The 22204-nt window shown below is 41.4% G+C and overlaps 1 protein-coding gene across 4 annotated transcripts in view; it reads left to right on the forward strand.

The window, feature by feature from the left end:
• Positions 1–22204, forward strand: part of rxrgb (retinoid X receptor, gamma b) — a 42030-nt gene continuing 19826 nt past the window's right edge. For 3 of the 4 annotated variants that reach the window (XM_072680743.1, XM_072680748.1, XM_072680756.1), the window contains exon 1: positions 2–168. In XM_072680743.1, coding sequence (XP_072536844.1) covers positions 138–168 — 31 coding nt within the window. In that variant the 5' untranslated portion in view covers positions 2–137. Of the gene's footprint in view, positions 169–22204 lie in introns of all 4 variants that reach the window. The other variant, XM_072680744.1, reaches the window with a different exon arrangement.

Below are 22204 nucleotides of genomic sequence, written 5' to 3' on the forward strand. Positions count from 1 at the left end.
TAGCAGGCTAAAGCTAGCAGCGCCCGCCGAGTTAGTTCACTCGGCCAGGGGAGTGGATTCAAGTTGAGATGCCGCTGTCTCTGACGGCCAAGCAACAACCGCCTCCAGAAGAAGACACGACGGATAACTAAGTGGAGATGGATAATAATGACGCATATTTACACCTCAGTGAGTTGTTTTTTCCTCCTCTCCTCCTCTTCTCCTCCTCCTCCTCTTCGGCGGTGAGAGCTGGCGAGCGGTGTGTCGCTCCGCTCTGCTCCGCTCTGCTCTGCTCGACTTGTCTGTGTTGTTTTGTCGGAGTGTCCTGTTGTGTTTCCCCCCACGTTGCGTAAGACTACGCTGTCGAAGTGCGAGTGTGAAAACGGCACATATCAGGCCTTGGTGGACTCCGGCGTGAGTTAGAAAGCCTCGGTGGTCGTCTTGAGCCCTCGGCTCGCCTCGCTGTGATGTTTATTGACATGGAGAGAGAGAGAGGGAGAGCGCGAGCAGTCAGGTGACGGCAGTCCGTGTTGTAGACGGGGGTCAGAGGTTGGCACTTTAATTGCGCTTATGTAATTTATCGGCTGTTGCTAAACTGCTTGTGCCAGAAATCACTGGTTTATTGGTCTGGAAATGGTGTCCAAGCCGAGGACAACATGTCTCCATTGCTCTCGCCGACTAAACAGCGCAGAGCCAGCCAATGCATGGACACATACTTCCACGTGTGGAGGGGACGGGGGACGGGGGAGGGGGTATCCAGTCCCGCTCTCGCTCTAAGAGGTGGGCAGACTGACCCAAACAACCCCCAGGTAAAAGATAAGCACTGCAGACGGAATAAGCGAGTAAAAGAGCTGCCCCAGAGTCGCTCAGGACGTTCAGTAGGAACTGGACATTTTTAGGGGCTGTTCTCTCTTGTTGTTCTCTCTTTGTTTTGGTCTAAAATAAAAGGCTGAAGTGTGAAAGTGAGAGGGGTGTGAGCCATAGTAGCTAAATCAGCCCAGGTGCTGAAATGAAACCTAGTAAAGGAAACGCTTACAATGAGCCTGATCAGAAAGTAGACTAGCTTTCTCACAAATACACAAATACACTAGAGAGACAGGTATTAGTATGTTGGGGTTGGGGTGGTGGGTGGGTCCCCCTAAACATGCTGAGGGGGGGACTTTCACATTCACTCATAAGTGTAATGGTTTAGGATAATGCGTTAGCCACATGCTAATATGTTAAAGGGGGACACTGTCAGGTTGTCAGCATTTCTGCATATGTTGAAGACGTGAACTAAGTCATTTAGAGTGGTCAACGTAAAATATCCTGTTTTAGAGAAACACACAGAGTCCGAGTTGTTGACAGTGGTGGCTAATGGAACCAGACGCCTGAGGAGTTTAAAGGTACATCCATGAAAGTATGGTGGCCTGTTGCCTGAGACCCTGTTGGGACCTTAAATTAATATTCTATTTCAGGGTGTTTTTATATACCTGTTTTATATATATATATATATATATATATATATATATTCGGTTTTATTTTTGTCAACATTCTCTGGTTATCATAGTAACAAAAAAAAAAAAAAAATCTGTGTCATTGGCGACGCAGCCCCTGGTTTCTATTGCTGTAAACAAATCTGACTCATTTCACGCCTCAACCACTGAATTATCATTTAGTTTTTAATTCCTTTTTCAACCTCACGCTAATTTATCCTCCCTGTTCTTGAGGCTGAGGCTACGACGAACCAGTATATTTCAGAGGAGGGATGACCTTACCTTCATGACGCTTAATGCAAAATATTATGCGGTATTAACATTAATTCCAGTAAAATGTGTTGTCCGATGCATGATAAGAGGCTGTGATTGAAGCATACAGTCTGATATGCTGCAGTATTATACTCCCTAGTTACTACCCCCCTCCCATCCCCCACCCCTCTTCAAAAGCTAAGTGTCCAGCTGGACTTCCACAAACGCTGTATGTGTTCATTCGGCATGTTTTCATTGCTCTTGTTGAGTAAGCTGTTGAGTAACACAATCTGAATGTCAATTCAGATGAGCTGGAACTGAATCTGCATCCTCATGAGACCTCAAAGTCTCTTTACACCTTGCATCGACATCCGTTTTCAGTGATCGGATCACGCTTGTCAGGAAATGCCAGGTGTAAACACACCTAGGATGTGTTGTAACTAATGTTACCCTCAGAGCACTCGAACCACATTCAACGCAAGTGTAAACAGTTGCTTAAATGAAGGGGTTTACTGTGCTTATGCAGAGCTTATTTGCTGCCTGTTTTAATCAAATGTTTGCAATATTTTGGTCTGGTGATGCTGGAGAGACTCTTAATTTCCGTGAAGAGTGTGAATGGAATCGTAGTACATTCATATACCATCCAGACATAACACCTATTAACGCAAGGTGTGAACTGTGAATCTTGACAATGTCAGATGTGTGATGTAGGCCCACATAATTGTGTAGGCTACAGATAGCACGGCATCGCCCAATTACAATGTCACAGCGGGCTTTTAGTCATACCTCTAGGAAGCCTCATTACACCGCATCAGATAACGAATATGATGAATGTCCGAGTAATTAGACACCGTGCCTGACAACTTGGACACATGCCTTTAAGCATCTCGCCGCGTTAGCCGGCCCAGTCGTAAATGCCACATAATTGATACGTGTGGGATTAGTATCTTTGATCTGGCAGGAGATTTGAACTTTGAACTTTAGCGGTAGATCTTTCCGTTCGTTTGTTCAGCGGGCTGTGTGTAATTTTCTCCAAATCCTCTTGAGATTTGAAAGGTCGCGGAGGATTCCAGAGCAAAAGTGGGCACGCTCACCTTAAACCCAGCTAAAAGAATCTGAAGTCACAGGCTGATTGCATTTGTAACGGTGGTTAAAAATTAGGGGTTTAATTGATAGTAAGGAAAACCACCGTCCAAATCCCACCCCGCTCGGCCGACCTGAGGTTTCATGGTTATTTCAGCATTTCTGTCAGCAAATATGTCAGACAACTGGCCCACTGTGCACCGGAGCTTGTGACGTGTCATCATGGCGTGCAGCCTGTTTTAAACACACACACACACACACGCACGCAAACACATGCGTGCACTCTCGGAGGGTTTTTCAGGGAAATGTCAGTGGACGCGACGTGCTGGAGGGTTCCAGCAGAAAGAGAGCGGGTCAGTTCAGGCTTTGAACGTTCAGCCAGCAACCAAACATCCGCAGTCAATGATTCTCCTGCATTTTGTTTGAGATAACCGCCCTCTCCCCCCACCTTAACCACACATCTAGATTTGTATTTATGCACTGTCAGGACGTGGGAGCTCATATATGTATTACTATAAATGTGTAACTACATATATGTAACGATCATTCCCCAAGCCGAACCCTGACCTCAGTAACCAAAAAGAATTGGTTGTATCATGTTAATGTTGAAGAATGAGATTATTCATGTCATGTGATTATTTGAAATTAGGCTTTATCTGGCTGTGGGAAACCAGTGCTTTGTGTTGATCCTGTTACGTAGATAAACCCTGTGTTTTCACAAAAAAATTTAATACTTTTTTTGCCCCATGTATGTACAAACACATACTCCCCAGCCTCACAGCCCTCCAGTTTACTTGCTTGATATCATGTTGCTCTGATTCAGCCATAAAAGGAGTGTTATTTTTGATTTGCTGACACAAGTGGAAAAAGTGGACTTCTCCCTTTTTTTATGATGGGACAATTCACTTTCTTTGGCAGAAATCCCTGTGGCCATATTTATGGTCAGCAGCAGCGATGCGTGATTGCTTACTTTTTTATTACGCTGCTATTACACGTGCCGTGTAATCAAAATCTCCAGCTAGCAGATGAATCACAGCCCAGTATACGCTGTTTTGAATAAACCAAGCTGCTTCCTTCAGCTGTCCATACAAGAGAGCAGCACCTATAGCTCACCGCTGTCTATTCTTTCAGTGACTACCAACGCAAACAATGCAAACCTACTCTGCCGGTCCAGGGACAGAAACGCAAGGCGGCTTACGTTGACTGTGTTTGCAGGACACACCCTCAGCAGCTTCACATGTGTTAAACTCATCAAGGCCTTCAGGGCTGACCACTGTACGCAGGGCTTCATAAAGCTTGGCCCGGCTCCTTTGTATTGCAGGGTACAGCTTCATATACTGGGTTAGTGTAGCGCCTTGTGTGCTCCAGCGCCTCTACTGGCTGGTTGCAGTATGATGCGTAGCTCCACTCATCCCTATTTGTTTCAATGACAAAACAGCCCATTTTTCATCATATTTCTCTTCTCTAAACTGTTCTTTTTCATCTCTGTCCTTTACCCTTATTCTGATATTGTAAGAAGGTGGGTGTCATTGACGTGATTGACAGTCTACAGGACCTGCATGCTGCCCTTTTTGTTCATTACATGGAGAAGCTAAGTTGTGGTGGAACTTCCATGAACGGCACTTTTACTGTTTACACATCACACCTGCTGGACAAACTAAAGGACAGTTGGAACAGAACGGAGGGGAATGGAACCATGGCGTCCACGTTTTCTTCAGTCCTCGGTTAATATGATTGATCCTCACATAGTAGGCACATAGTAGGGAGATCTGCAAGGTTTGAATATTGGTATTGGTTTTCGACAGGAATCTAATGGCAGATAAAATCACTTTCAAAACAGTGATGCATCATAAAACACAAAATATCATCATGGTTAACATAAGAAGTGCATAACAACGTAAACTTCTAACCTAACCATTAGTGTAACCATAACATATAGGGCTGGGACAAATGACTATTTTGATAGTGGAATAATCTATTGATTACTGAAAAGAATAATTGATTATTCTGATTATTAATTACCAAATAACTCATGTAGCTAACAGGTTTTAAATTTAGCTTAAGGTTGTTTTATGCATTTGCTAACTAATGAGGAGAGTAAAGATGAATAACATAATCAAAAATTCACTGTTTAATGAAATTTCATAGCCGGTCTCCTTATTTATAACGTCTCTGAGGTGGACTTATTTGAGAATTCTCCTATTTGCACTTAGCCCATGTCCATATGAGACTCCCATACCTCACACTAATAGACCTCTGCTCTCCACTCACTCATTGCAGTTGCACAATGTTTACGGACCATAACGATTTTATCCACATGCTCCGTTTATGTGATAGACAGCTGATTAGTCTTTATGTTTCCACTGCAGCTCTGCGTCCAGATTGAGGGAATTATTACTGTAAAAAGTAACAGTGGCAGAAAGACTGTCTTCCTCACTATTCTAGTTAAACTATGGCTTTTAATCCATGGTTCACGTGCCTCTCTAAACTGTTCCTAGGTTGTGCAAAAAAAAAAAAGTGCAATGGCCTCATCAACTAAAGGATTATGAAATTAGTGTTCACATAATTTGGTCATCTGTTTTAGTTGACTGAGTCGATAACATCCCTAATATAAGAAATGAAATTCCTCATATAATATGAAGAGAACTGATACGCAGTTTCAAATGAGCGACTATAAAGTGATTGTGAACTGCAGGGTCTAGTCTATAGGAGTCATGTATGGTACATATGAAATTACAGTTGTTGAATTGGCTTACATAAATGGGCACAAGTGTAAAACTTTAGATTATCCTCCCTAGTGACTAAAACACACACACACACACACACTCACTTCAGTCATGTCTAAAGGCCTTGGTATACATTCAGCCAAACAATGCTAGCGAGGATAGCACAAAGTCTAAACTAAGAACTGCCTCTATGCCTGCTGCTGTAAACCAGACAAACAGTATATGTTAAGGCCTTAACACACCGCTGGCTTGCAGCACAAATCATCCTCCGTGTGGCTAGATGCTATTTTAGTGTTGAGCTCTTGTGTGTTTGTTTTGTACTGTGAACTGCAGGTCAGTAATACCAGCCCCCATTCAGTCCCATGAAGTGTGTCCTCTGTCTAGGGCAGGCTAGACTAGACCAGACTGGAGTCTATTTTAAGGGCATAAGGGGTGTGAGTGTGAGTTATAATGTTAGACATGGACCCCTCACATTACTGCATTAGATCAAATGATCCTATCTCTGTTATTAGTACAAGAGAAAATAGAGACATCTTGTACAGTGTTCCATTGATTGTATTTTTTATAGTTTTTTGCATTAATTGACTAAGATACCAATTATTCACATGATTAATTAGTAATATATAGGTTGTTTGTTGTTCAACCACAAACAACAACCACAACCTTTTAGTACTTTTTGTGGTATTGGAAGAGGAGCTAGGAAGCTTTAAATTAGGCTTAATTAAAAAATATATTCAATAACTTTGGTTAAAACGCAAATGAATTGGTCTGTCAGATTTAAAAGCAGACCACAAATGTTTTTGACAGTTTTATTGATTTGTGTGTGTGTGTGTGTGTGTTTCCTGTTTCTTCAATATAGAAAAAAGGTATAGTAGTTTGGCTTTGTTATCTTTGGTGTGTGATTGAACCTGGATCCCCTACACTGGAGGCAAGCTCTGTCATGCGTCATGCTTGTATAGTGCAGAGATGCTCAAATGGCCCGTTATGACTGTGCTTATTGCAGAGTAAGCACAGTTTTGGTTTTGGTTATGTTCTCATTCTTTAAAGTCCAGCGGTTGCAGCATTTGCTAGCAACATTAGCCTAGCATCTTCCGCCATAAACTAAAGAAGCACACTTCAGATGCCCAACATTTCTTGGCTGATTGACTGCATATACTCCTTCAGTTTGCCTTTAGCTGCACTGTTGGCTGAAAAGAGAATGAGACTATTTCAACCGAACAGGTTCCTTTGCTTGGACTCTTAACTATCTGCCACTATTAATATCACCACTATTAACTATCTACAACATGATTAATATATTAAGATTATGATCAGAGCAGTTTAACAGTATAGATGGTTTGGTAACTTTTATCAATAATTTATAAATAGTTCTGATCAGAGGAGGATGGGTCCCCCTTGTGAGTCTTCGTTCCTCCCATTGTTTCTTCTTTCAGCTCTGATAGAGTTTTTCCTTGCCACTGTCACCGTTGGCTGCTCACTGGAGGTCTTGGCCTTCATGTTTTGTTACATTATTTCTTTTTCTGTCTTTTACTAATTATGTAAAGCTGCTTTGTGTGATGACAACAGTTGTAAAAAGCGCTATACAAATAAATGTAACTTGACTTGACTTGACTTGACTTTTGATTCCTTTCAATGTTCTGCCATACGAGTGTCCTGCACATGCCACAGCCAAATACAGGGGTGATTTATAGTTTCACAAACCAGATAAAAATAAAGAAAGCAAAAAAATAAATGTCATATGACTCATTCTTTCCAGCATTACTAGGTTTGATGTGTGTACACAGAAGGTCACACATTAATGGCTCTGAGTCACAGTGAATGTGTATTATTTTTAGTGTGGAAGATCCGCTTCAGTAGTGTTGCAATTTGAACACTCTGCTTCTGTTTTTTTGCTGTAATTGGACTCACCTTTTGTTCCTCAGCCCCCACAATCACACCTGTTTGTTGCCGTATGGCATTCAAATCGTCAAGTTTTTTGCCAGTGCTCCAAACCTGCTTTGGTAATGATATTTTTGTGTTAATATACAACACATTTTACAATCGCAGGTATTGAGATTAGGAATTCTACATTGATGGGTGGGTTGTCAGAGTTTATCCACATGATGATCATTCAGGCATAATGGCTATATATTGTGAGAAAAGGAGCAGAAGAAATGAACCAGCAAGATAGCAGGGGGTATTGTTAGGCATGCACTGACATGAGAATGATGCGTTGGTGGTGGTGCGGATATTCACAATTGTCCATGTATATGTCTGGTGATTCTGGTGCATAAAAATGTATCATGTCTAAATGCAGTAAAGGGAATGAAAACACACATTTTGTGACATAATGTGACATAATTCAGAGAATCGTGCACCCCTGCACTTCTGCTAACTAGCTAAGTCAGTAAGCGGTCTGCCTAGAAACTTACAGTAACTACTTTTATATGTATACCAGTGGTTTACTGTTAGTCTGAGTTGGCTATTGTCACATTAACAGCATGATTTACTGCACTCAAGCTGGCTAAACTCTTAGTCTGATTAAATTATGCTGTACAGGCCAATATTGGCTGAACTATGCAAGATATATTTGGACATGTGGACGTACTTGGCTTGCTCGTCTGAGCTTTAGCTATGTTCTGCAGCTGTTTTAATAGGCGACACTTTTCTGACACAAACCCAAGTGGCGGAGAAAGAGCTGCTCTGTGGTGAAGAGGAGGGGATGTTATTCATGTTAAACATTCTGTCAGAAATTGACACCCTTTTTAAACCCATTTCATGATTTGTTTTCTTATGTCTTATAATACAGGTTGACTGGCCTCCATGTTCATTCAGCACCCAGTTTGTTTTAAATGGGTCTGTTTATTGGCAAGAACCAGGTGATGCCATACGTCACAGTACAGGGGTTACGTTTCAATATACTGTGATACTGTAAGCAAGATAATATTGTGATTTGTTATTACTTCATATTTTATGGATATAAAATCTCATGAACTGTCTTTTGTCTAGAACAGGGGTGGGCAGTTTCCTGGAGGGCCAGATTCCTGCACATTTTTGTGCTTTTCTTGCTCAAGCACACCTGTTTCAGCTCACCTGTTAATTGCCTGGTTTAGTAGGTCTGTTAGAGCAGAGAAATCCGCAAACTCTGGTCGGCCCATATACTTGGCTCCTTTGATTATATCCCTGTATTATAAAATGAGTCTTTTAGGGAGAGTGGAGGGGTGTTTAAGTCTTCATTTGGGCAGTCAAACCCATAACTACCAGTGTTTGTTTTTTTTTGTTTGTTTTGTTTTGCGGATATGAAGACTGTATACTCTTGTGTAGCTATGGCTCCTAGTCCACAGTACTGTACGCGAAGCCGTAAGTGTGTCACAGTCATGCAGTCTCAACTGTGATTGCATTCAATTAGATTTATGTGGGCCATTTCCTTTATGAGCTGACATATTTTTAAGAGGTATATTTGTTAGAGTTGCCCTGAAGGCGTTCTCTTTGAGTGAGAGTGAGGGGGTTGGAGATGACAGTCACTCACCCACCCAATCTCTCTTTTTCTCTCTCTCTCTTGCTGTCTCTGTCTTTCTCTAGATTTGTAATTTAGATGACAGTGGGGTAGCTACATTATGGTTTTGTCTGGCTTCTCAAGTAGCCTTAATGATTTTGTATGTAGTCTGCAAGTCTTTGTTTTGCCCTCTAAAATGTTCAGCTGCACCGCATTTTATTTAATTTATTTTTGTTCTTTATTTGCTATTATGCGCTGGATAGCCCAGAGCATGAACGGCAAACTCATTGGAATTAAGAGGCCACATTACACACAGTCCAATGTCAAAGGGGCCGGACCGATTTTGACTGGAAAACTCAACACTGTTTTGGGTTTGCTAATGGAGAATTACATCATTAGCACATTTCGGCTAAAGTGTGCTGCTAGTGCAACAGCAGCTGACTGACCAGTGACCACTTTCTCAGATGGATAAAAGGCAACTGGGCCACTGAGTGACCTAACTTTATACATACATACATACATACTAGCTATACATCCTATAATGTTATAATGAACAGCGTCTTTTATTTTCCAATGTATTTTATAGGTTTGACACCCCTTAGAGTGAGTTCTATTTGTTCATTTCATTTATTTATTTACTTTCTTTACTTTCTTTATCAGAAATATTTGATTATGTTGAAATTCTTCCAGGAAAAAACATATAAGTATATATTTATACGCACAAGTCAATGCAAAAAGCCAAATTATGACATTGTGTGTGTTGATCCAGAGTCTTCCAGCAGAAAACTGTGAAGCATGCCCACACTGCTCTGGTCTGAGTTGTCTTCCCGCTGATCTTTCTGTAGACTGACACACAAAGAGCCAGCACTGGAATTGAAGACTGAAGGTCCATTAGATGACACACACACACACACACACACACACACACACACACACACACTCACACACACAAACAGAGGACTCTGCCAAGCCTGGCGGGCGAGATGCGCTGCCACAGTCAAATGTGTGTGTGTTTTTGAGTGGTTCCACTGCTCTAATAGCTGTACTCATCGGCCCCAATTACAGCGATGGATCGTGGGAGAAAAAAAACAAGCACATTTTGACTGAAAATGAGTTTTGCTTTAAATGACATAAATAACAGAGCTGCTTTCTATTACACTTTCAACGACCATTAAGATCATGCATGTTCAGCATGATTAATATACAGTGAAGCAAATGTGCATTTGCCCATTCTCATATAGACATGAGGACAAACTGCTGAGGCTGAGGCTGAGGCTTCCTTGGATATTACTTGGAAGACCCGAGGTTTTTTTTGTTTGTTTGTTTGTTTACCCTTTGTTGAACATCCAGACTGATATTTCTGCTTTTCTTTTATATGTTCCCTGCATTCTCTGCTCTTCTGGATGTTCTTGTGGTCATGGTCACGTGTGCTTGTTAAATACTAATGACTGCATTACTAAATAATAAATAATGACTAACGTTCAGCAGAGCCGGCTGTATTCGCTAGTTGTGTTCAGTCAGTTATTTTGTTGTTCGAGTAGCCTAATGGGGGGCAGTTAGGTTTTCACATAGGTGACTTGCATGTTGAATACCTTTGCTTGATAAAATGGCCAAAAAGATTTTGTATTGTGTTGGATTTACTGCACATAAGCTGTATGTTTAATGTACACTTCAGTGTAATTTTCCCAGCATCATGTGCCCTGAGCCATACACACACACAAGCACCATCCCCAAGCCTTTGCAACAGGTGTTCAGCTTCAGCTTTTTTCGTCATGCTGAGCCTCTCTTAGGGTGTGTGTGTGTGTATATATGTGTGTGTGATTGAGGACTGGCTGCAGCCCACTTGTGGAGGAGGGTGTAAGAACGGCTGATCCGCGTCAGGAAACAGTTCCTGTGGGATTGAGGCGCGGATAATCCTGATTAATCTCGTAAACGCCTCATGCTCCTCCCCCTCCTCCTCACAGGCACCTCCCTCGTATATGCCCCTCCTCTTTCTGTCTGCTGTCTCCGTCTGGCTCTAAACCTCCTACACATGCGTGTCGGGCACGTTTTTGTGCAATTGATCGACTTGAGCTGGTCATCAGTGGTGTGGTGCTTTGGTCAATGGCAGTCACCATTCTGACATTTGGTGTCCAGAACGTACATTTTTAGCAGAAGGCAGACGTAGCTGAAAAATAGTGGACAGAAGCATCTTTAAAAGATGAATGTTTAATATGGCTTCTACTGTTTATGAGATTAATTGTACATGTGGTCCTGGGATCATTTTCTTTTGTAGAGGTGCTACTCTGTGACTTTCCTCCCGACTCAGTCCCTCTCCTTTTCTTAGAACAATACCAGACAAATGACCTGAACCGATGTTTCACAGCTTGATTAATCCAAACAGGTCCATTTGCCCTATTTGAGATTACAAGTGTCAAAATTGGAGTTGCAGGGGATGGGGCAGCAAGTACTGTGCGTGCTGCACAGCTCCAGGTGCAAATGGGTTGGGATTTGGTTTGATTATCACCCAGGTCTCTGTCTTTAGGGAGTTTGGGATGTTTTCCCTGTGTCCTTGTGGGTTTCATCAGAGTGCTCTTGTTTCCTCCCACCGCCACTAGGTCAATGGGCCTTGCTAAATTGCCCCTAGGTGTGTGTGTGAGGTACCCGGAATATGAACTGGAATATACATTTTATGAATAGAGGAGTATACATTTTATTTCTGTAGGTTTACAAATGCAGTAAAATGAATAAACTAGAGATATTTTCAGCACAGTCACCGAGCATGTGCCCAATTGTTCTGCTGTTCTAAAACTAAATACATCAGCTACTGGGTTGGGATGTTGGTTCAGAATGTTTTAGGTAATCAGCCAAATTTGGGTTAAGGGGAGAAAAGCTGAACAACTTTTGACTGAGCTTCTGCTTACAAAGATATATTTTAGCATTGTGGGCGTTGAAATTCTAGCTTTTCCCTAGTTATGACTGCACTGCATTCAGTCATTGACAGCTTTTCCACTTCCTTCTGACTCCTCCTCAGTCCCCGGGTATGTGGTGTTACTTCAGGACACATGTTGTATGTTGCTTAAGCCTGCAGCTCTCGAAGTCATTTATGCTTTTAGCCTTGGAGGGGTGGTGGTGGTGTTGTTTAGTCGATTTGGCCGCATACTGGATAGCAAGCGGAACGTGATCAATAGGGACAGGATGTGTTTGGTTTTGGAGGTCGTGCTACGTTGTGTGGTTTATTTGGGGACAGAGAGAACAGAGGAGTGCTTCTCAGCTGATGAGGGCTGAGGCAAGTAGAGCGTTGTTTTTCAGGAAGGCTGTGGCAGAGAGGCTGGCACTGGGTTTAGGTTCGGCCTGTTTTATTCCTTGTGGCATTTGTGCAATTCTGTTTTGGATTAAGCAGAGTGGGTTGGGGTGTGCATGTGTGTGCATACATGTGTCTGCGGGTGTAATTTCCTGTCTACTCGTCTGCCCGTCTGTCTGTCTCTGTCGGACGTGTTTTCTGTGTGTCCAGAGCGTCTCAGGCCTTGTGTAATTAATCAGTAACCAGTCAGTGTGCTCTCAGCTGTTTCTTGGCGGCAGTGAGAGTTCTCACTCTGGGCAACGGTCCCTAATTCCCACTCGTTACTATTACTGGACAGAACATGCAGGCACTGGACAGTAGACTGGGCTAGGGCTGGGTATTGAAATTCAATACCTTTACGGTGCCCACCACATTACTTCAGTTCTGCAGAGTATCAAGAACATGAATGTCGTTCAACCCAGAAGTTCAGAATCTAGGATGTCTAGATGTCAGACTTGCCACCTGTGTGCCAATATACAAGCTTGTTTCTAAGTCTGGGCTTCTGATTGGCTGTCTAAATTACATTGCCAACCCATGTTATGAACTTGATCTCCTCTTGATTGCTCTGTGTTTTGTTGCAGTCAGTGAACACCCACTGCCAACACCTTACTGCCACTTTCTGTTTTCAACAGGGTCTGGGGGGGAAAAGTGAGGTATCGGTAATGTTTTATTAACAGTGTTCAGCACTAGATATATGCTGATCTGCTACCCAGCAGACAATTCTGACTACTGTAACTTAATGAACAGGATTTTATTGCACTTTTTGTTTGGTGTAGCGCTAGTCAAGCTGTGTGTTTTTATTTATTTATTTATTTATTTTTTATGAATCTGGACTGAATGTATTTATCATCATGATTAAAGTTATCCATTTATTTATATATATATATATATATATATATATATATATATATATATATATATATATATATATTACTAGTTTATAACATGCATCTAGTTCTGTTAGGATTGATTGCACTACATTTTAGAAGATCAACGTCTTGCTGCATAATCAGCTTCTTGACTGAATCCACTGCATTGAAGTATTGCTAGGCTACATTTCCTCTCAACAGTGAGTCTCGTATCAGCATGCTTAAGGTATCCAAGAACTTCCTACTTTAACATGAAAAGGCAATTTTACAGACATGCAGACCAACCGGTCATAGACTATTGTCTTAGCACGATGTATAAGAGGAGGTGATGCAGCAAACACTGTCCCAGCTGAAGTAAACGGGTATTCAACCTTGTGTTGCGAGGTTGGGGTCAGTGATCCAGTATTGCAGTGTTATATTTTGACATGCAGACAAGTAGTGCCACATAAACATTTACTATAGTAATTTTCTATAGTTATTTACACTTTTCTTAACTATGTCATGAATTTATGCTCAGCTGGTCAGTGATAAAGAACTGAAGATGCACATAATTGCAGAAAAGAATGTGTCTCATGCTAACGATGGCTTGTTGGTATATTGTCGACCTCCACCTTGAGCTTCACAAAGTGGCTGTAACTTGTTCTGGAAGGATCATTTATTAGGGTGTGTGGCGCATGCAGTCGCCCACTGGCGATAACTAGCCAGAGTTACGTTTGATTAAATATGCTAAAAGCTTCATAAAGTTTCAATAGCTAAATGGATTAGAAAGTCCTGACAGTTAAACAAGCCCTTAAAACTGATATGTAAATGATCTCTGTTCTGACTGACCGGCCTGCACTGTGCCTCGCTCGTGGAGCAGTCCGGTCTGAAATGCTCCTCATAACTTCAGTGTGAATGGGTTATTTAAATTGCATAACTGCTGTGGGCTGAATAGATCAGATCTGTGTAAATCCGCTTGGTTTATGTGACAAACGCTAAGTTTCCATTTCACAAAACATGCACATAGCCGACTACCGCTGAGTGTTTTCAGAGTGCGAGTGGTTTCTGAAGCGCCGTTTATGACTTTGCTGAATGACTGTGAGCCAACCCCTCGTAACCTGTTGACCCTGCACGGAGTGTTGCTGATAGATAGTCCTCAAAGCTAAAGTGTCTGTGTAAACTCAATACTCTGTTCTGCTGGGTCATCACACCACCCCCTCAGTCTTTCCCTGTCTTCCTGACACTTTCGTTCCATCTCAATCTCACCTCTCTTCCTCTGATAATAGAATTGTGTGTGTGTGTGTGTGTGTGTGTGTGTGTGTGTGTGTGTGTGTGTGTGTGTGTAAACTCAATCTGATCTCCTGCTCAATGGCACAAAGAAAGTGACAACGGAAACTGTCACCGGTAGTAGAACATTTGTCCCTCTCCTCTGAACTGCTGGGGTGACTGTGTGGACGAGCAGACCAAGCTGCTTGTGTGCACAGGTTCAGTGGCAAGTTTGGTCATACCTCTACTGTATTCTGTTTTCCACATAATGGCAGTGAAGACATCAAAACATGTTGAATTATTCTGTGACAAATACAGACAAATCATCTGACGGGGAATAATAAAATAATGAAGGCCGTATATATGTAGTAATAACATAAGCTGTATGTACTTCCAGTCAGGTACAGTATGTCTTAGCTTTAGACTGGTAGTGTGTCAAATACCTACTTACAGTTGTGAGAAGAAGTTGTCATATCATGTCATGGCGATGTCTGGGTTTTAATCATTTTCTTTGAATTAGTCTTTTTTGGAGTAGAAAAGAAATGTGACCATTTGCAATATTATGTGGCCGCAGAGAAGCTGTCAGCTGGGCAAGTTAAGTTTTTTTTCTTTGTGCGTGTGTGTGTGTTGTTTGTATGTATGTGGGTTTTTTAATGTCTGGTCAATCGTTATGCCCTAAAAAAAAAAAACAGTTGAAAGAAATCACTGAAAGCCCAAACTTGCCACAATATTAACCCTGTATCTTTAAAATGGCAAATTGACAGGAGAAGGAAAACACCTTAAACGTTTGGAGTATTTCTATTGGTCCATTTATTATGAATTTTTTAAACAATGGAAAACAATGCAAAAGTTCATTTTCACATAATCTCTGAGAGACTTCTAACATGAGGCATTGGTTTTTATAGGTTGATCTGAATTCTATTGGTTTGGGCTCACTTTATTTCTTTGTTCGTTACTGTTCGTTTTATTTCGTATAGTGTTTCTGTCGCACAGAGACCTTGGCATGGCAACTTTACAAGAGAGGGGGAAAGAACCTTCTTAACTTTCAATGGAAGTGAAAAGATTTTATTCCAGGTCCATTTTGGAGCATTTCTGTTGCTCCATTCACCATGAAATGTAGAAATTAGAATGTAAAGTTTGTGCCAGACTCCCATTAAATAAAAGGCAAATATGTATGATATATATACAATACATTGTTTAATGTTTTGCAATATAAGGTTTTAGCAGCGACCAGTATATTATTTCACAATGATTTATATTTCTAAAAAACTTAAAATTACTTGCAATGTACTTCTGTACTATAATTACAATTATTAACAAAATTAATAGCAAACCATACAGTGCCTCTCAATTCAATGCAGTGCCCCTCGGCACTGGACATTGGTGACCGTGTGCTTAAGACAGGCTTTCTTTCCAGAGATTACACAAACTGTGTGTGCACAACAGTGGTGTCAGCAGTAGGTACACTTCAATGCAGTGGAATTCAGGTATAAGAAGGGGTGTCGGCTATCATTAGCGCTAACGTAGTGTTAATGACGAGATGAATGAATGAGATTATTTTTTCCACTAAACAGAAATTGTGTGCAAATTTCTCCTTTAGCATCAGACAGCAGAGGCAGTCTAGTCAGAAGTAGAAAACAGTGAAATCTAGAAAACCGTCTGTCAAAGATAGTTTTGAAGAACTCCATGAAATAGAAATAGTCTTGATTTCACTTCTCTAATTCCTAATCTGATGTGGTGTCTATACAGCTAGAAAAGGTACTTCAGCGCAGTCGGTCTTCCTTTTTTTAATTTTGGTCTGCCAACAAATTCGCGTCTCGTCATCTCCAAAGATCATGAAAGAGTCTGCTGCGTGTTGCAGTGCGCTCAGCTAAGCGTTTGCTTATCTGCCTGTGCTTGTTGGTTATCAGTTGTCCGTCTCGGCGGGAGGGGGGCCCGCGGCCATCGATCCTCTGTCAAAACAGGCCTGCTGTGAGAACACGCTGCTTTCCACGAATTTAGGGACGCTGTAGAGGCTCTCTCGGGGACCAAAATGGGGGAAGTTTGTAATGAACTGAAGCATTAGACCTGATGCCTGATGTAATACATATGTAATGGCTTAGACGTGATGGAGTAAAATAACGATTCTATGCATTCGGGCACTATTATTTTCATCCATTCGAAGTTTTGCCCAACCAAATGATTCATAGCCTGGAGTCCATGACATTAAATAGTTGCTACCGTTAGTGTTAGACCTGTTGGTGATGGACCGATCATTAATTGTTCAGGCTGATTCAGATTTTTTTCCAAATTGGAAATTGGACAAACTTCTATTTGTAGGGCTGTTTTTTTTTTAGTTTTTTTTTTTGGTTGTTGACCTTACTGATGGAATAGATTAGATTTAGATGATTATAAATCAGAAAACCCTGATGTCTTATACAGTAATATAGTCATTTCCAACCAGCAGTGGTTCTTGAGTGAAGCAGGCCTTCAGTTATTAATGAGCAAATGAAATGAAAGTGTCATTTGGTAATGCAGAAAAGCTTAGTTTGGTTCGAATAATGTCCTACAGTCAGCAAGGCTGCAGGATGTAACTAGACGTTGCCGTATCACATGCTTCCTCCATGGCAGGAAATTTCGTAACGCATGCAGCTTTTGTATCCTGACGGAGCTTCAGCTCGCGTCTGTCAGCACGTCCGTTTTGTGGGGAGATTATTTGTGGCTAAGTTTTGCCAATAAAGAATAGAGATTTGATTCTTTGAGAGAAGTGGAACTGTAAGTGTACAGCACATGACCGGGTCAGCACTGTCTGAGAAAATCAGAGAATTTGCGGTTAGCGTGGTCTTGCTGGCGTACTTCAGGACCAGGACCAATGCTAAAAATGGATAGTGCAATATTAAATTCCCCTTTAATGCTCATAATGATCATTAGAGGGGAAATTCCACTGAATTCCACTGATTTGTCAGTCCATAATTAAATCGCTAAGCAATGTCATTTCAAGTGGTTTGATGTGAAATGCGCTGTTCTCACAGCACAGCAGCTGCTCATGTCATTATTATCCCAGCCCATAGTAAGATGCAATCAGAATGAAGTTGAGATAAATATTACTGAAATGCAATATGTAAAAATTGTTTTATGTGCGTTAAATTTGTTTTCATTTGCTCATATGTAGGCTGCTTTCTATGTAAATGATCATTGCTGGCAACCGAGATCACAGTCTAATATTTAGCTTTTATCTGAAATTGATGCAGAACATGTTGATTTCTATGGACTGTAACCACTGCCTTTAAATTACATTGAGGGTGGCAATCATCGGGGTCCAAGCACTATGCACAGTTCTAGAGCCAGCATAAATGATGGAAGAGGTTTTTAGACTGGCCTTGTTTAGTACAGGCTACATATGGGGTCTCAAAAGGAGTTTTCTGGACCCTAAATGCGTTAATATAGATGCTGAATAATTCCACAGGAATTACGAGGTAGGTTAGTCTCAAAGTGACCAGAGGCTAGAAATTACCCAACTAAAGAACTCATGGGTTTTTATGTTTGAGTTAGGGGCTGCTAACACTCGAACATTCGGCATGGTTCGCTTTTTTGGATGGAAATGAGAATAAATGGCCTAGCAGCAATTGGGAATCAATGGAGTTGACATGGCCTTTGCTTGAATAGTAGTGGCTAAAATATGGATCTAATAGTCAGAGATGGCAAAGAGAGAGAGGTTACTATAGGACAGACTGTGGGCTGCCTGGGTTCATTGCCTTTGTGTCCAGCGAGGCCAGTCATCCATGTGTGAAAGTGTGTGTATTATTTTTACATTTATTGCCTCGTGCTCAGCAGGAAATGCAGATGTTGATGTCAGAAACCTCTGGATCTTGTGACTAAGTGACTGGTTTCTTTTTGTTGTTCTTCTCTTCCCTTTGTTAAAGATTTGTTGAGGTCATGTTTTGAATATGTAACTCATAGACATCACCATATAATGACTGACCTAAGTATTTTTATGACCAATTTCTGGCCCTGAGATATCTCTACGATGGCAGAGATAAGACCCAATAATAAACCAAAATAAAAAGGTCTTTTGTCTTTGTGTTAATCTGCACACTCTGTTTACACTGTAACAAAATGCCCGCTATTACAAACGACCAGCCGACCAGTACCTTTCTATTGGCTCTCTTGTATTTTTATTTGTTTTCACAGCGGTTGTAACTTGCAGCTCTCTCAGTTCTTTGAATTTCACCTTGACCTTTAATCAGGCGCTGACCCTGCGGCTGAGATGCGACAGCTCCAAGCAGACGGGAAAACATTGCTGCTGTTCCTTGTGTTTACAGCTGCTCCAGTTCATCCTAGTCATTCTATTGGCTCGGTTCTAGCCATTCGCAGTTGTCTGCCTGGTTCACCGATGGGTGCAATTTTAAAGTAGCTGAATTCACCTATTAGGATACATATTGTTTGTATGTACTCACCATTTAGAAGTGTAAAATCATTTTTTAAAATCATATAAACCAGTTAATTTGCAGAAAAACATTTTAGGTGTGGTTTTATGTTGCAAATAATGCATTTTATATGACCATTTTCCAACTTCTCGTTATCTCGTCAGTTTAAACAGGATGTTTTTTACTGCACCTTTTATGAGCGCTAGATGTAAAATGAGCTGTGTTCTGATTGGCTGCCCTGCATGGTGCCTCATTCCATAAGATTCCATAAGCAGTCTTGAGCTGATACTTGTGGAAATGGCTGAACTACTGTAGGCTAAATATGTGTAAATATGCAAATACATAGGTCTTTATAGCATCGCATTGTTTTAAAGGCTTACAGACCACACCAGCTAGGGGGTGGACGGTACATTCTGAAGCTTTAACACCTTGTACAGACCACATCTCACATTTTATCCATGATATGGGCCCTTTTAAGGAAAATAGTTTCCACCAAGTGTGAAAAACTGCCATGTTTATTATTCATAGTGTATAGCAGTGTTCCCCAACCCTGGAGGCCCGGTGCCATGCACAGTTTTTGTATTACTGACTTCCACTCAAGTAAGTGCTTGTTAATGACTTGGGTCAGATTAATTGGGTCAGTAGACACTACAGTGTGGGACAGTGGGTCTTCCGAGCCAGGCTTTGGGACCAGTGCTGCTGAGTACAGAGTTGTAATGTAGTAATGGAGTGTGTAAGTAACCGTGTTAGTAGAGTAGTAGCAGACAGTGGGCTGGTAGTATGATATAATGTTACCATCCCGTAGAGAGCTGACGGATTAGAGAAGCGTGCCAGTAATCAGGTTTGATTTAATGTCCTCCGACCGCCGACTTACTAGGGCAGGCTGAGCCAGAGCAGGACAATCTCTTGTCCTCTTTCCCATCCCTCCCTCCCTTTTGTGTCCACCCCCTGTGTGTCTTGACAGCTGGTGCGCCGGTAGATAAACTAGTCGGAGATTCCAGCCCTCACCCGCGCCTAAGCGGCTTTAATGCCACGATTGATCAGACATCGACCTCGTTTGGGTCAGAAGTGTGTGTTTTCAGAGAGTTTGCGGTGGGGGGGTGGTATTGTCAAACCTGCATATAACTGACTGTAAAGTGTGTGTTTTAGCATGACACATCGTTCTCTTTCATATTCTCACAGTAGTCTAGCAGGCCTTTGCAACACTGAAACTTCCATATTCAAATGAGCTCATGGTGGGTGCTTTAATGAATCAAGGTATTCATCTTATCCAACAAAAAAACACTAATCAGCCATAACATTAAAACCACTGACAGGTGAAGTAAATGACATTGGTTATCTGATTACAGTGGCATCAGTCAAAGGAGTTGGATTTTTAGTAAATTGGCCAAATTAATGAACTGGCATCCGGGTCATTAGGGCCCAAAGCTTTATGAAGACCCCACCTTACAACTTACAAGACTCAAAGAATCTGTTCTAACATCTTGGTGTCCGACAACTGAAGACACCTCTAGAGGGGTTTTGGAGTCAACGGCTTGATAAATCAAAGCTGTCATGGCAGCACAAGGGGGACCTACACAGGTGGTTTTAATGGTATGGCTGACAAGCCATTTAATTGGGTATGCAAATACGCATGAACATCCAACCGCTCTTCAACAGTACCTTTAACAGTAACAGAAAGCAGAAAGTCTACGTTCTGCTTCAGATGAGAGACTTTTTCTGACAAGCCAGCGCTCCAAATGCAGCACTCTGTAGGGCCGTGAGCTAATCACGTAATCTTCATATGCACATCAGCTGCTTGTTTTGTTACTTCAGAAGTCTGTGTAGCTGTTTGGCTAAGCAGTGCTACGGGCTGTATCCGCCAGCCCGAGTTACAGACTTTCTTTAACCACCTTAGTACAAGCGATACATATATAAATATAAATATGTAAACATAAGCATATGAGCCTGTGCAACCATCCCATGCCTGCAGGCTTTTGGAAATACTTGACTTTAATGAACACCTACTTATGGATTTGGGACACATAACACTTGGAAAAATGCTGTTTACTGCATTGTCAATGTATTTAAAATTCAAATATATTCTAATATTTGACAAACAAACGGGGGGGGGGGCATTTGATGCACTCTGGGCATAATGCAAATCATATCCAAATATTCCCTTTTTACATTATGCATAATAGTGCTTAATGAAAGTTATGAAGCAGCCATTCTTATGTAGTTGTTACTTCTAAACTATTAAAAATGAGTCCATGAATGTGGAGATTTTTTACTGTTATTTAATAACGCTTATAAATAAAATACAGTCAAATTAGCAGCAGTTTGGTTGGAAGGTGTTCGTGTATGGGTTAAATGTTGCATATTGACAAATTATACTGTATAACTGGAATGAAGCATGCTCAGAAAATGAATGGGCTCTTTAAGGGTTCTTAAATGAATGCAGTGATGTTATGCAGAACCATGATAGCTCTACAAACCACTTCCAACTTTAAAAGGTGTTCTGTATAGCACCAAAGGGTCTCTATCATTACAAGTAAAGTGACCTTTTTCAGATCAATATAGGACCCTTTTGTGCTTAGTGTTGAAAACATGTGATGTATGTTAAATCTGTCCTTTGACAATACTGGACACATTTGAAATATTGTGGCACGGCCTTTCATTTAGCAACAGGTCTTTTTATAATTATTTTTATTATTTTTTCATTTTTAACTGAGGGCTACGCTACCCGAGTGGACCGCAAAGTGTCCGGAGCTATGTTTTTGTTGAAGCGAAAGTTAATGTAAAGGTAATGTGAAATTATGGTAGCTGTTGCAAGTGGCTGCAAAATATGATCCAAACATCGTAGTATTGTCCTGTGTAGTCACTGTATTTGTGTCACTCCCTGTCTGCTGTGGCAAGTCTGAACCTGATAGCTGTCTGTTGAAAGCTGGACTCTGGATCCCGACAGTCAGGTCAAAGGTCATGGCTGCTGCCGCACGGGCCCGATTGCGAAATGCTGGGAGTGAGGCAGCAGGTCATGAGAGCGAGCGAGCAGACAGAAGATCACACAGCAGATCTGTCTGCAGCTTCAGAGAAAGGCCCCGACAGGTCCTTCCATTAGCCTCTTTTTCAGTCAGAAGAAACACCGAAGTCTTACAGTTAGACCAGAGGGACTTACAACGGGGTACTGGCTATTCCAGCAGTGGAGTCTTTTATTTATTTATTTTTTGTAAAGCCATCAGCCGTAACGTTAAAAAATAGTCCTTATGTACTGCCAAAACTGCTCTGACCCGTGGAGGCATGGACTGCACAAGACATGGCAGGATTAAGTTTTTCAGCAGTACTGTGACGCTCTTTTACTAAAGTCCTATAGAAAAATAAAGCAGTTATTGT

This window comes from Salminus brasiliensis, chromosome 1, assembly GCF_030463535.1.
Source record: "Salminus brasiliensis chromosome 1, fSalBra1.hap2, whole genome shotgun sequence".
Lineage (NCBI taxonomy): Eukaryota > Metazoa > Chordata > Actinopteri > Characiformes > Bryconidae > Salminus > Salminus brasiliensis.